General features: G+C 44.8%; 1 protein-coding gene across 2 annotated transcripts in view; it reads right to left on the reverse strand.

Annotated features, from left to right (window-relative positions):
* Positions 1 to 16,585, reverse strand: part of MAP2K4 (mitogen-activated protein kinase kinase 4) — a 73,779-nt gene that overhangs the window by 47,043 nt on the left and 10,151 nt on the right. For both annotated transcript variants that reach the window (XM_030461913.1, XM_030461914.1), the window contains exon 2: positions 2,223 to 2,325. In XM_030461913.1, coding sequence (XP_030317773.1) covers positions 2,223 to 2,325 — 103 coding nt within the window. The remainder of the gene's footprint in view (positions 1 to 2,222; positions 2,326 to 16,585) is intronic.

The following is a 16,585-nucleotide window of genomic DNA, read 5'->3' on the forward strand; positions in this document are numbered from 1 at the left end:
GCACAAGCATTTGACAACTGGACCCTCTCCCTTCCTGGAGGGAGAATTAACAGGACACCTCCAGATTGGTGGATCCAAGTAACAGAAACCCAAATTTCATGTGAAAAATTGACCTCTCTGTATCTTCAGATCCACCTATGTGGACCAACAGGATCTGCCCAGTAAAATTCCCATCAGCGTTGAGCCAGCGCTCATCTTGGGAGGGTGCTGAGGCCACTCTGCTCCATCAGGCTGGGGAAGAGAGGTGGCTCACTGAACAGAAACACACCTTGCATCAGGAATGCCTGTGGGCCAGGAGGTCTGGAATATCCAATTCAAGTCTGAAGTCCAGAGAGATTTCTAGACAATTGAAGAAAAAACATTCCAGGCTCTCCAGGAAGTAGGTGGGAGATGCAGAGACATCACCATGACGCACCAGCTGTGAGACAAACACTTGAGAGAAGCAGGCAACCAAGAGATGTGAACATTGCTTTTGAGGAACAGTATCCACTCTGGACAACACAAAGGATGTGAGGATGGATTAGCTGTATCCAAGCTAAACCAGGCTCAACAGAGAAAGCAATCAAACCAACAGCATCCACCACCTTCAAATAGAAATGGCTGTTACAGCTTGTAGCTGCCCAAAAAAGCTTCAGCACAGACATATCACCATGGTTTTAGACACCTGAAGAGCTATTATAACCAGCCTAAAGCACTTACAAGTCCTCAGAACCAGTTACACCCAGGAGCTAACCCCTGCCAACAACTACAATGTCCATGGAGATGGCAGCACCTTCTAACTGAACAAAGTTGACAGTAATGTGCACAAACATGAAATTCAAGATGTCACCAACTAACAATGAAATCTCTTCTGTGCTAGACAGGGGCCACTGTGACTTCAGTGAATCCAACACAGAAGTCCATGTTGAAAAACACAGAAAAGTCAAATCCCTACAGATGGCTGATAATAGGAATGTGCTAGCTGAGACTAAGTCCTTTATTTAATGGACATGGGGAGGTTTGAAAGAGGAAAGAGTCCCAGATGTGGTTCCACAGAAAATTCATATAAGGATTTAAAGACACTGAAGGAAAGACACAACAAGTGAATATATAAACACTACTTTTACAAGTGACAATATTCTACTTCTGAGAGGAAAAAAGAGAGGAGGAGGGTGGAGGACTTGATAGAAAGGTCACCTGGAATGGTAAGAAGAATCATCTAAAGAACTCTATTTTCTAGGTGTTGTAATTAACATTGAGAACTCATCAGAAGCATATTTCTAGTTCAATAAAAGCTTGCTTGAAAACTCCCAGCATAAAGAAACTCCCAGAAATAGGAACAGATCCCAGAGGGCAGATCCTGAGGAAGTGGAAGGCACTGAGCTCAAGGAGAGAGGCAGCAACATGCAGAGCCAAGCAGAAGCAGCTGATACCCAGGGACACACCAAAGAGTCCAGGCAGTGGGAAAGCTGCAGGTGCAGTTTTTGAGACTTGTCACTGACAAAACCCAAGACCTGCTGGGGAACTTGCGAGAGAAAAAAACTGGGAACATCTTTGCATGCTAGCTGCATTCTGTCACACATACAGGCTGTGGGTGCATCACCCCATCAATCTAGATTGGTGGATCTGAGGATACAAAGCTAATATTTTCTGTGACAATGTAATGCTGTTAATTTACTAGCATCAGGAACAGCTCTGTGCCACACTTTAGGTGATAGGATTACCTGTAGCTAGCTAGCTAGGAAACACCATGAGAGCTAACCACTGCTACCTCCCTGACATCTCCTTGTTGATATAATGACAATCCTCCAGCTTGTGTTTATTTTTGCACTAAAAACAAATAATCTATCTTTCACAAGTAACACAGAAACAAGAACTCTTGAAAAGTAATAAGCACTGAATAAAGAGACAGGAAAATGAGGGTGAATAGATCTGGAATTTCATTATAGACATATCTTGCATTAACAGCTACAATTCATCTCAGTATAATAAATTCTGGAAGGCCGTAGCTCCAGTGTAAAACAGGAAGATCCCAAATTTAACCTTTTTTAATTAGGGGGTGGGGTGGGGAAACCCAACAAAAACCCAGCAATCCAAAACAGTTCTTGTACAGTGACTCAAACTGACAGATTTAAGCAACCTTCAAATAACAGAAGTAATCAAACTGCATTAAAACAGCACCTCATGTTGGCTAAATAATTTCCAAGTTGGTCCACTAGTTGTGCCTTTGGCTTTATACTCACATGTGTGGATTCTGGAACGGAACTCCAGAAGTGTTTAGAGTAAATCTTGCTGTGGACTTGAAAGGTGGATTTGCAAAATTTAACTTCAGCGCTTTGCGTTTACCTGGGAGACAGGAACATAAAGTAAACTTTTTGTCAGCAATAAAATACTAAGAGGATCTTGAAATAAACAGAAAAAGATAAACATATTACAAGAAAAGAAAAACTAATTTCACCACAACATTAGCAAATACTGGCTCATGTTAGGGACTCATGCATGGAGAAACGGGAGTCAGCTGGCACCCCAAAGCCTTTCCTCATCTCATTCCAATTCAGTGGCCAAACCAAGGTGTTCAAAGCCCCTCCTATGATAGCTCGAGTATCAGGTGCCAGAGCCCTGAGCTTCCTCCATGCCCAACCTTTACACAGACCCATGCTGGCAGACAACTTCAGCCCAGGGACCTGACCTGCTCAGCACAGCCTGGACATGCCACCAGCCCCAGGGTGGACAGCACTGAGGAGGGAAAACAACACCTTGGTATGTCTTTTATGGGACACCCCCGCCATGACAAAGTTGCTGACCCTCCTCAAACTTACAACAAATGAAGATAACCAGGCCTGAGTCAAGTCTCTCTGCTGTATGTAGACCCAGGAACCAAGCCTGTGCTCTTTTCTTACTCTAATATAACCAGAAAAAAAGAAAGACAGCCACAGGAAAATGAGTTGTGGCAGCAAACAGCAGGATTTGTAACCAAACGATTTTGTAAATCAAAGGATTTGTAATGAACTGTGTAACTTTTTACATCTCCCTGGTAAAATTAAAACATGAACAAAATGATAGAAAACCGAGGAAAAGGGATGTGTCAGGTTGCCAGACATTTTTGGGTCCGTTTGGGAAGGGAGTTCAAGGTTTTTCTTCTTATGAGAAAACAGCAAAATATGAATTTTGATCTCTTCTGGGGTATCCTGAAGTAAAGCAAGTGCCAGCTCTCACCTGAGATAGAAAAAAGTCCCAACAACACAGATCTCTGCTCTTCCAACAGCTCTTACTATCCAAACTGTTGGCCTTGTCTGCCAACAAAACATTTGCTTTCATGCAGAGACAGCATAAGAACCTATGTTCAGAGCTGCAGCCCCACAGCTGCCAGCATTCTGAACACACCCAGGACACACAGTGCATCACCTATTGCTGCCAGCACAGCACTACCTCGCCATCCACCCTTCCAAGATACCGTCTTTCAGTTGTCACAGAATTTGCCAAGTTGGAAGGAACTGTTCCATTTCAGGTTTGCTCATGGATGTACTCCAACATCCTCAGAACTAATCTGGGAGCAGAGCAGGTTTCCAACATTGCCCTCAGGATAAACCATTTTCCAAGAAAAAACTAGTGCTAATCTTGCAAAGAAACATTAAAAATTTCAGCAAATAGAACAGTTTATTTGAAAGAAAGAAGAAGGTCTGGGATTTGAGAAGAACTACAGGAACTCACTTTCAAGACTACAAGTACTTTCAGTATGTCTACCACTGGCATTTACTGCTCTTCAATGAAACTTAATTTAGTATAATCCAAGAGTCAGCATTCAAATTCCAGATAAAAATTTTGCACTGCAGGATGTGCTAACTATAACTATGCTCATTTTTAGAGCTCACCTCATTAGGAAGAGTATTTATCAATAATTCTCCACAACCTCAAGTGTGCTCCCACCTTAGAAGCACACAAACAAACAAGCCCAGACTCTGGAGGGGTTACTGGCCACTTCCTTCACAAAATCCCAACACGGGAAAGCAGTTGCACCAACTCAAAAGTCAGCAACCCACCTGGGTGATTTAAGTCTGGGATGCAGCTCATGGTTGTCCAGATGCATCCCACACCAGTGGACACACACAGCTGCAACATGCAATGCATGGTTTATGCTATCCAACAGCACTTGCAACAGCTTCTAAAAATACCTCCACTGTGAAGCCTGGCTAAAGTAGGTTAGGTTTCAAGTGCAAAAAATTGCCATCAGATAAAGACAGTTTCTTCAGACTGGAAACTCCCAGAAGACCCAAGACTGACATCTCCAAAACCTACCATTAAATTTCAGCATCCATTATCCCTGATACTATGGATGGAAACCATTGACATGAATAGCCATAAACAGAGGTAAAGCTACCTGAGTCTTGGCAGCAGATCAGCTGTGGTCAAAGGGCTGAGACCCGTGTTTGGGCAAGCATCATGTGCAGAGTGCAAGAGACCCTGGCCAGCCGGGTGCAGCAAGGGAAAGCCCAGAGAAGAGAGCATGGCACCAGTGTTAGGTGGCAGCTTTCCTCCCAAACTGCAGTTTGGGCCATTTCTTGCTGGAGACCATTACTTAACACATTGGTCACAGCCACAGTCAAATGCCAAGCCTGCAGAAACATTGACAGAGAGAACCTGGAAGATCTGGGTGTCCTGAGCACTTTCAGCCATCCAGCAAGTGGGAGGTACCATGACGGTAGAGCTCTGTGGAAAAGGGTGTGCTCCCAAAGTAGATGTGGGTTTGTTACAGCCACAAATACTGCAAAAAGTTGACACTATCCCTGTTTGATTATACCACCATGGTATAATCCCGTGGAGACCACACTGGAGCAGCTGTCAGAAGGAAACGGTGACATTGCCTTCGGAAATTCGTGAGACACCTGGAGCCCCTCCTGATATAACAAAATTATAAATTATGCAAAGGGCCATGCCTGGTACTTTTTCATTATGAAACTGCACAGCAAGAACTGTAAAATACACAGCAGGGAGAAGAACTTGGGACAGGTTTAATAGACTTATTCCTTTTTTTTTTTTTTTTACTTTTTAAGTTTAGGAGGCTGCACTTAAGACTAAAGGAAAGGAAAAGAAAAAAAGGAAAAAATTCTGCCCTTGAGACCTTTGCTTAAGGTCAATGGAAAGGATTTAGTTTCTTTGGATAAAGCAACAAGTATGCTTCCATCATTCCTCTAGCTATCTTCTGCCAGAAAAGTGGCAATGTCAATCACAGCCTGCATCTCACCAGCTCTGACAAACATCTTGGACCATCTGCTGAAAGGCAAACAACCATGGATGGGGAAGAGAAGAAGGAACCAGAGGATGGGGAGGCCTTCTTCCACTTTAATGCATAATCATTTTGGGGGTACCAACTGATTCTGTCCACCTTAGCATTACTGTATCATGGTTTTAATTCTGAAGACTTAGACTACAACCAGATGCTGCTGAAAGCAAGAAACAGCACTGGGAGCTGGGAAGCTCTGTCCTGCTGTCCACAGGGAAGGACAAGGAAAGCCCTCAGCCAACAAGCCAGGAAACATGTCCTGACACAGCAGTTCTGGATTTCCTAAGTGTAATTTCTGAGAACTCTCCATCAGAAGAGGTACACAGGGCAGAGACTCACTGAGGTACCAGGAGGGATTAGCAGAGCAAATCTGGACTCATTTAAGCAAAACATTCCCCAAAGGCCAAGAGAAATGAGGGCAGTCTGGCTCCATCTCCTGCACACATCTCCCACTCTTGCCTCTTGCTCTCCTCCCAGTGACTGTCACACAGGTTTCCAGCCCTTTGCTATGGCTGGAAGAACCAACCTGTGGAAGGAACCTCAGTATCCCTGTCCCTATCTTCTCCTTCCCCAGCTTCCTCCCTGTCCTGGTGCTGTTCTCCCACACCACAAGAACATTTTGCTTCACATCCCTGTGACACAAGAGGCTTCATTTTTTTATCTCCCTGTTAAACCAAGCAGGTATATTTTTAAGCCTTATATCATCTATGGAAGGGACCCTGCCCAGCAAATTGCTGCTTTTCTGAGAGGTTTCAGCATGAGGTCAGGCAGACAACATCAACCCTGAAAAGATCCTGCTGCTGGTGCAACTTAACATTTACATCTCCCCTTAAACAAAGCCCTTGGCAGCCTCTGTGCCATGTGTGTAGGTACCTAAATGCTACCAGAGAGCAGAGACAGTCCGTCTGCTCAGATGACCCTGCAAGCAGCCAGGCAGGGGGCAGTAGAGGACACAACCTTCTCCCTGATCAGAGAGGGAGAAAGTAAGCCAGGTAACACAAGATGCAGCAAAGGATGAGTCAATAAGGCTGGTAGTGAAGGAGTGGGCAACAAAGTGTGCCCAGCCAGACCTCAGCCTAAGGACCACCTAAGGATGCCATCATTTTAAGTCTCCTTGCTTGACCTCTAAGCCTTGAGAGCAGTGCATGGTGCACACACACACATGGATGACAGCACTGCAGCACTGTCACCTCATTTCATCATTAAGCCACAAGAGGTACAAAGCACACTAACAGAGAGCATATTTAAGAAAACTGATTGTTTTGAAACAGCAACCAGTCAAATTGGGCACGGGAAGGTTGAGAGGAACATCTCAGGAACACTTCAGAGTCAGGAGGAAAAAGAACAGTGTCCTGGTTTGGGCACATTAAACCATGACAGTCACCAGCACATGGCACCTGTCACCAACTGGTCGAACAACTGTTGAGGTAGAGACCACTCGTGTGTGTGAAAATCTTAAAAGCTGCACTAACAGGCACAAATGAAATGCTGGAAAGAACCTGTGTGAGGGTGAAGACTGGCACTGGAGTGGGCTTCAGATTCCACTGACCAAAGGTAATGCTTTGATCCTAGAATTGGCTTGGTTCTCCCCCTGACCACTGCTTCCACAAGAAACAATCCTTTGCAATGCAAGAAAAGCAGATCACACTAGTTTGAGTTCAAAGATCATCCAGTTCCACCACCCTGGTATGGGCAGGGACATCTTCCACTAGAACAGGTTGCTCAAAGCCTCATCCAACCTGGCCTTGAACACTTCCAGGAAAGGGACATCCACAACCTGCCCTTGGGCAAGATTTCACAGTGTCTCACCAACCACACAGTCAATAATTTCTTCCACTATTTAACGTGTATCTCCCCTCTTCTAGCTTAAAGTCATTACCTCTTGTCCTATCATTCCATGCCCTTAACGAAGTCCCTCCCAAGCTTTCCTGTAGCCCCTTTAGGTACTGAAAGGTGCTCTAAGGTCTTCCCATACCTTCTCTCCTCTTGCCTTGTCAAGCACAGGGTAGGCAGCAAACTGTCTAACATGCATGCTTTTGTTGCTTTTATACAACATGACATTTTAATCCCCATTTAAGTCCCACATGTCCCTTGAAGGGCACTATGTACTCAACACACGATGTGGTAAATAGTGCTTCAAAAAGATTAGCAAGCCAGTGCTCAAGAGCAGGAAAAGTTACAGCAAGTTGATTCATTATCAAAACAAAACCAGAGAAAGTAGCTGAAGGGAAGTCTAACAAAAGCACAACTCTTGCTGCCATGGAAATAACACAGCTGCCACTCCAAAAAGCACACACATGCACAGTATTTAAAAAAAAAAAAAAAAAAAAAAATCTGGCACAGTAGCCAAAGCACTGAAGCAGACAGCCTACAAATATACACTTGTTCATGGCATTTCTTTAATGTCACACAGCTTCTCAGGAGGAGAAATAAAATCACACTGGGAAGTGATCTAAATATCAAAGTCTGCGAATTGTACTTCAAGCAGTTTTGATGCTTGCAACCCCAAAAGAAACAGGGGAAGAAAAAAAAAAAAAAGAAAGAACAGGTCTTGACCCTTTCCTTTTGCTATACGAGCTTGTCAGAAAAAAATAAATGTTTAGGTATCATCCCTGGGAATGGTGCTCTCCCAGGAAAGGGCAGGTACAGGCACCGGCAGGATCCCAGCTACACAGGCACTGAGAGTGGGCAAGAATCACCATGGTGAAGGTGAGGGGACCAAAGCCTTGGGAGGTTCAGCACTGCCTTCATCTGCCCTGTGGAGCTGCACCCCAGTGTGCACAGCAGAGGCCACTAACAAAAAGCTGTTCTTCTCAGGTCAGTGGGAAGTCGGCTGTACCACAACCTTTACCCCTTGTTTTATAGTTTATTAATAAACTAAGCACTTACTGCTGTGTTCTCTCAAATACAGCTCCAAAGAAAATCAACAGATCTCATGCCTCTACCTGACAGCACACAGTTTTGCAAAATTATTCAATAAGGCAAAGCTGTCATCCTGAACTGAGCCACTTGCAGCTGTTCTCCCATGAAAGCATTGTAGAGTTGTGGATCAAATCCTGCCACTTCCCAACATCTTACAAGAGAAATTCAGACATCTGTGTTACATACCTATAATTTACAACAAAGAGAGATCTGGAACGCATCCTGCTCCTCTGTGTACCTTTGATCTTCCTGCACAGAGAACAGCTTTGTCCTCTCTGTACAGTAACTACCTTCAGATTAAAGGTGAGATGGTGTTCCTCTGGCAAAGGAGTGGATCCAAAGCAGAAGCCATCACTTCCCAGAAGAGAGCAACAGCTATGTATGATCCAGCACCAGAGCCAGTGAGACCACTCCTGCCCACTCCCCACCACCATCAGTGTCACTGCCAATTGTTACTGAGCACTGACAGTGGACTTGAATTAAGTAAAAAACAATAAAACCTGTCATTCTCATTAATAGTTGCTAAACATGACCTACAAAATTTGCCAGTGAAACAGAAAGACTTGAAGTGGGTAAGAGAATTCACATACACATTCATGTTTCCATCACCCTTTCCTCTATCATAAACGTGACACTTCCATGCCATATGAACAAAGTCAGATAATACACTCCTAACACTTTAAAATGTAGTTTCAAGAGAAAACTGGAATGAAATCTACTCTAGGTGGGTAATTCAAGTAAGCACACTGTCACTATGTAGCAGTCAAAAATATTTTTAATGGAAAATACCCAACATGAAATTTTTGCTAGGAATTTCTTCTGTCAAAAGAGTCTTCTTGAGTCCCCTCCTAATGATTTGCTTTTTAATTCAACCAGTTACAACCCACAGGAAAAAGCCACCACCACCTCTCCCAGCTCTCCAGCTGAGCCCATAGCACAGGCAGCATGAGGGTCCCTGGACCCAGCCAATGGTCCCCCCAGTTTAGGGCTGAACAAGGCCCCTTCCCCACCCATCACTGCTCTACCAGCAGCTTGCCACCTTGGGTTAAATTTCCTGCTGACAAAAATTAGATCCTCCAGTGGCAGCCTGAGAGAGGTTGGACATAAGGAAGAAATGAACAATGGAAGAGGGGAGCCCCTGGCCCAGGTTGCCCAGAGAAGCTGTGGCTGCCCCACCCCTGGCAGTGTTCCAGCCCAGGTTGGATGGGGCTTGGAGCAACCTGGTCTGGTGGGAGGTGTCCCTGCCCATGGCAGGGGTGTTGGAAATAGATGATCTTTAAGGTGCCTTCCAATCCAAACCAGTCTGAAATGCAATAAGTAACTTCAAGAAACAGCAAATCAAACATCTTTTACACAGATTTTCAAACCAGGCCAATAACCCAGCTCTAGCAGCTGAGCTACACAGTCTTCTCCTACCACCAGCAAAGGAGTTTACACATTTTTCCTACACTTTCAGATAACCACCAGTCAACTGAGCTGCTCAGAAAGCTTCACGGTTATTTGGTACTTGGCTTATGTAGGCTCAGAACTTGTCCACTCCTGCAACAGGAAAATAAATTCCCTTCTGTAACACCCCATATGTCACCACTTTGTTTAAGGAGCTATCTACCATCAGACCCAGCTGCAGAGCTTGGGAAAACCTCTCTATTTCATAAAACCCTCTGACAGCAAAGCCTTTTTGCTTCCAAAATATCATTTATTGAGGACTTTTTTACATAGCAGATTTCAACCCCTCTAATGCACAGGGACTGTCTATGCCGGACAGCAGACTCCAGCTGCATATGAAACACAGTGAAGGAGAAGGAACTGCAGAAGCATTTAGTCTCCTTGATGTGCCAAACAACTGGGAATAAGCAAAAAGACAGACACAAAAGCAAGCCACCATCCTCAACAAATATTAATCAACTTTCTTAATCTGCCAGGGTTCACACAAAGCATGGCATGCCAGCTGCTCCCAGCAGCAGGTCCCATCTCTAACTCAGTCTCACCTGCAGAGCTGGTAACACCCAGACCCCAGCAGCCCATGGCTGACCTGGTGACTGCTCCTCCATCATCTCTTCTCTCTTTTCAGTCCCTGTCATCTCAGATTTAAAGGCCTACAAGTCTAACTCCAGTCCTACCACACAGCTCTAGCTTGCAGGAGATTTGAAATTCCTGCTTCAAACACCAAGTTGCCTAAAGATTTGTATATCCTGTGCAAGTAGAAAATTATTAAAGAATAAATATGTTTTCCAGTCCTGTCCTAAGGAGTAATTCTGCACTGTGACACTGGAGCATACATCCTTCTCAGCTCTGCGAAGACAGAAAAGCAGAGGTCTATGAAAAACTATGGACATCAAAGGATTTTCTCTAGAAATATATCTCAGAATACTGAGGAAAAAAGCTGAAGACAGCAATTATTTTTAAAAATGTTCATTATCTCTCTAGCTATTAGAATCAGTAGGGCAGATGCATGTACAGAATGCAAACAGAAAATATCTAAATGCAAACTGAAAGAAATGCAGTCACAACATTTTTAAAAATCTGATTTAAAAATAAATAAACAAACCACAAAAAAAATACACTAAAAGAACCAAACCAGAAGAAACCTGGTTTCTAATAAAGCTCCCACCTTACTCCTGAGGGTACTTCAAGAGAGTGTCTGAGCAATGTACATTTCATACCAATTTAGCAGGCAGCAAAACCCTGGAGCTCCATCCACAACCAGCTTAACTGGAGGTTGTTGGAGTGCTGCTCTTCTGCTACAGCTACAGCTATCCCCCCTCAACAATTAGGGACCTTTTAAGAGTCTTAACTGAGCTCTTTCCTAACACTATGAAAAATGGAGGCTCCGGTAGGAGCAGGACTGCTGCAGGTGGTTAATTCGAAGAAAAACTAGATGCATTGCCAGTACCAAGGTTGATAAAAAAGGCAGGATAATCCTAAAAAATGTGCAGGTTTTTCTGTGCCTTTACACAAAAGTTTAGCTGAAATCTAAAGCAAAACCCACCAGTTCTTGTTCATTCACTGCAAGTCAAAGCAGTGCATCACTGCTGAGATTCACTTTCTCTGTTTCAGTGTTAACTCTAAAGTCTTTTTTTTATTATTCTTTTTACATCAAACTTTAGACTGCATTTCTTCGGATACAGACAAATCACATCATGTCAAGATCCATCACTTGATAACCCAACCTGAAGAGACAGCACTGCTCAACAACCATCAAGGGAAGCAGCACTGGTACCCGGCAGGCAGAGGAGCTCAGGGTGCCACCAGGAGTGTTGGTTTTCTCCAGCTGTTTCAATAGCTATTTGGGCACTTCTTGCCAATCATTATAAAAAGCTTATTTGAACAGAACAGCTCTATTACAAGTCTGGTTGTAACAAGTGACACTCTTAAAGCCTGAAGAGGTGGTTTTGTTCCCAAGTCCCATGCTTGCATTTGCTCATAGGAAGTGGTCTCTGGAAACACAGAGTCCAGCTGCGCATGTCCAGGCTGTTTACCACCAGAATTCTACCCCTGCCACCACAGCAGAGAGCAGAGCTGGCACAGGGAGCAGCAGCACACCCCCACATCACCCCAGAGCAGGGGAGGATGGGTACACCATGACTTCCTGCAACACCCCAACATGGATGCTACTAACAACAGTTCACAAAGAACCAAGGGAGCAGCTCCTTGCCCCCAGCCCAGAGCTTCCACCCCCTCCTTGCCCTGCCTGCAGCCAGCCCAGGGTCACACCAGGAGTAACCATACTTTAGACCTGGGCACAGATCTCCTGCCTGACTTAAGGAGCAGATCATGGCAAAGCTCCAACTCTTCAAGCAGTGAAGACATCCCACCCACACTCCTCAGAGGCCCATGGGATCCAGCAAGCTATGGTGGTGCTGGCACTAAAGCAAGGTGCACAGGGAATTAAGCACCACCTCAGGAAGCTGCAGGCTGCCATTTCTGACCATTTTACCTTTAAAGCTGACAAATTAAGGGCTGAGGGAAAACAAGTATCGCTTAAGGGGGATTTGGCATCACCCCAGCCATGGGAAGCACAGGGCTCCCTGCAGTACCTGTAGTGGAGCATCCTCCACAGGCACAGTGGCCACTCAAGGATGGGCAGGAGGTGCCAGCCAGCAGCAGAGCCAACACCAGTCCTGGGCCTCTCTACCACTGCTGATCAAACCAATGGAGATTCCCTCTGACTTTGCCTAGGACATGAACATCTGAACCAATACCATCACCCCAGAACCTGTATAAGCCACATTAAATCCACACAGTGCACTATGACCATATGGGATGGTGGCTTTTCTCCACACCAGAGCAAAGACCATCTTCTCCCCACTGCATCACCTTATCATATGGCAAGGAACAGTCCCAGGAGAGGGGACCTGGCTGGAGCTCATTTGCTTCCCCATGGCAACTCAGAATCACAGAGGCAGATTTTTGGGAAACATCTGGCACAGCAGAGGTGAGTGCATCGATGGCTCGATGGAAAAAAGAAAACAGGGAAGGAAACAGGGAAGGAAACAGGGAAGGAAACAGGGAAGGAAACAGGGAAGGAAACAGGGAAGGAAACAGGGAAGGAAACAGGGAAGGAAACCCAAAAACAAAACCAAAAAGTCCATTGTTGCTCTTCCCCACTGCAGGTCCCATCCAGCAGCACAGAGTGGTCCCCCTGGATTCACGAGTCTCACAAGACCTTGTGTCCCCTCACACCAGCAGCTACAATTTACACAATCTTCTAAATGAGACTCTTTTCTTCTAAACTGGTTTTCTATCTACAATAGCATACAAAAACTGAAAAATAACAAAAAAGATGCCACAGCAGTCTAGCAGTACGTTCAGAGGACAAGAAAAAGGCAAGAATTTGAAATGAAATTACCTACAGAATCATCCTCCTGCCAACTTTAAGGCTCTAAAATCTTAATAATGATGGATGGTGAAAATAAGATATGTATCAGCTAGCCACCTGACTGGTACGAAAACATGAAAATTTAAAAGAAAAAATCCTCATGTTACTCAGCAAAGAAAGTTCCTTTTACCCTTATAAAACCAACCCAGTTTTCTCACTAAACTTGGAAATTCACTTTTTTGTTTTAAAATTTCTTCCCATTCCTTCAGCCCAGCTCTCTATCCATTACCTCTGCTCTCCCCTGGAAACACTTCTTTCTCAGCTGCAGGTTGTGAGATAGATACACACACTGTACTGTGGTTCTTAAAACAGGTATTGAAGTCCGAAGAGAAACACTGAACACATTTAGAACTTCAGAGACGGTGAATGCCATTTTCATCTGCTCTTAGTTTTCTTTTGAATCACCTCCTTACTCTCCTTTTCAGTCATGTAATAACATGATAATATGTAGTAATAACATGTAATAACACAAAATAAGTCAGTACACCAGACATAATTCTTTTCGGGTGTCACACAAGTTTTTTCATTCTTTCTAAGTCCCACAACTAGAAGCAAAGTTTTTCTGCTGAAGAAATAAGTACCATAGAATCTCTGAACAAAAAATTCCAAGTCCACTAGATTTTGAAAGCACTTGAAAAAAAGCTCTACTGCTGTGCAGAGGGCAGGCGGGTCTTGGGTAAGGAAGGAGCCTGGGAGTCTGCCCAGCTAATCCCCAGTCTCACGCTGGGTAATAGAAGACTGTTGCAAAAATATCAGCCAGTAGCCCCAACACAGATCCGGCTATCTTCTCCCCTTGCCCTCATCCCCATTAACTCCTTCTCCCTCGGAACTCCCAGAAAAAGGAATTCACGTCCCAGCCAGGGATCCCTCTGGCTCTCTTAAGGTGTCAGCACACCACAAATAAAAGCTTTCCACCTTCACAGCCATGCGTGTACAGGCTGTAGACAGAGCCAATGCTCTTTGCTGTCTGCCTTAAATCTCACTCCAGATAAAATAGCCTGCAATGCTTTGGTTTAAGATGCCGTGATTTCACCACTACAGCAGGACCCACAGTTTTTCACTGAGAGGGTGGGGGCTGAGTAATGCCACCCATGTCTGTGATGCTGGGCTCATCTCTGCTCACGGCTGATAAAACACTGCACAAGTGCAGTCTGGGTCTGCTTCTGGTGCTGCTGCCCTGGAAGACACCCCAGTAAAGTGGGAAGAAGCTCAAGGCTTCAGCCTGGTCCTGATATCCACGACTTCTGTCTCACACAAGTGTGTCAGCAAACTCAAGAGATTAAGTGAATTTTCAAGTCACCACAAATAACTTCCCATCAGTAGAAACACAGCATCCGTTCCCTGAAAGGGTGGCAGCAGGCTCAGCCCAAGGCATGCCAGGGCAGGAATACCACCACACCCTAAAACACCTCCAAGAAACTGGCATTCCAGATGGCACAGCAGCATGCATGTTGAAGAGGACAGACTGACAGCTACACAGTCATCATGAAATCACCACAGCCTGGCAAGTGAAAAAACCATCTCCAGATAATGACTGAAATTATCTTCTGGAAAGCAGATAGTCCAAACTGTTTTCAAAGGGAAGCTTGATATGCTTACCTACGAGGTAGAGAGGGGTAACTACTGGAACAAAATATTAAGCTTGTGGCAGGATTTCTTGGGTATTCATCTTGCTGGTACCGCTAAGGGAGAGTGAAGGGCTTCTCACACCAGCTGGGCCCTAGCTGACCCTGGCAGTTTGAGTGTGTTCACCCACAGGGGAAGTGCCAGACACTGTGTTCCCATTCTGTGGTAATTTTTATTTGTTACTTTATTTCTAAGATATTCCCAAGGGTCTTTGTCTTCCTTTGAGTCCTAACATGGACCAGAGCGTATCAATCTCAGTTGTCTAAAGCAACTGCCACACTTGAAACTGAGAGGAACTTCTTCTCTAGCATATACTGGCTACTTTGTTCCCCTGATGAAGCACCAGGAAAAATTACTTCACAGGATCACCTGCAAGTTCTGTTCACAATAACTGTTTCTGCAGTATCCAAAATACCACCACACCCTAAAACTCCTCCAAGAAACTTGCATTCCTTTTCCTCCAGTACATCACAGTGGCAGCTTAAGGACTTAAACTATGGATATAAATTTGCACCAAACTATTGCTGTGAGCCTGATGCAAATGCAGAGAACGTTGTACTCCACGGTGAACAGGGACACTCAGTCACCCCACAGACCTCCAAGGCTGACTGAGCAGACTGATTCACAGACTGAGCAGTCACTTGTTCTCCTGGTACATGCCAATGTTCCTGCTGGGCAGTCAAGCAGCAGCAGCTCCTGCCAGGTCATAAAGATGACCCAATCTTCACCAGCTTAGCTGCCATGGAGCAACCAATATTGCTAAACCACAACTCTTGAACACAATGCTTGAAAGGACTGAAGGATTTTGACCCCAGTATTATTAAGTCTGCAGTCCAGTGCAGTGCTCCACAGTATGGTCAATCAACCTGTTAAAGAATGTTGCCACAGTGTTCACTGAGTTTGGTTTGAGTACCTCTGAGGATATGAACACTGGGCAATCAGAGCTTTGCTGCCAAACAAGTCAGAGTATTAACCAGATTTTAGAGAAAAAGCCGACATAAAACTTCCCAGAAAGCTTCTATTTGCTAAATGGAAATAGCAGTGTGGACAAGCAGCTCCTGGACTCCATGCGAGGTGCTATAAGAGCAGCACAGTGCTCTGGCACAGGGCAGGGTGCAGCCAGACCTTTGGCAGCTCTGCAATGAAGCAGGTTCCCTGCTGCCATTTCAGTTACAGGCTCCTGTTCAAGTCAGTTGTGACTCAGAACCATCTAAAGCAAATGACCAGCCCCAGAAAGAGTTTGTGTCTTCACTGAAATAAACCCTGCATCTACTTATTATTCATTTACTTTATTTTTGTAGGGCGGAAAAAAAGCAGTTGCACTGACAAATAAGACTTGGAATTTCCAGCTCAAGTCACAGAAGGTCCCAAATCATGTCCCAGCTGAGCCCTCCCATGTGAGCATACACAGACACATATGGGCCAGATACCAGCTCCCACCACTCCTGTCTCAATCTTCACCACTTCCACGCTTGCTGAGAACAATCTCCCCTGTGCTCAGCTGTGATCCTTGTCAGCAGGATCAGCAGGGAGGAGGCGAGGGGAACAGGTCAGAGTAAATTCTTGTTCTCTGCCCCAATAACATCTAGCACTGATGTTCAGCAGCAAAGCTTAACCTGTAGAAAGTATATTTGGCCATGGCTCTGCCACAGCCAGCTGGGCAGATAAACTCTGGGAAGTCACTCCACCTCTGCTAAAAATGAAATAAAATAATTAGAAATATATTTTAAACTAGAGTTTGAATTTCCAGAATGTTGACAAGCTTGTTCTGAAATTAAACGTGCTTCCAGTGAAGGAAGAACTTAACTGCCAAGCTGCTGTCTAAAGCAGCAGCACATCTCCAAATCTCAACATCCAGCTCCTTCCTCCAGTAGAAGTCTGAGCTCATTCACAACTCC

Source organism: Calypte anna, chromosome 18 (assembly GCF_003957555.1).
Source record: "Calypte anna isolate BGI_N300 chromosome 18, bCalAnn1_v1.p, whole genome shotgun sequence".
NCBI classification, from domain to species: Eukaryota; Metazoa; Chordata; class Aves; order Apodiformes; family Trochilidae; genus Calypte; species Calypte anna.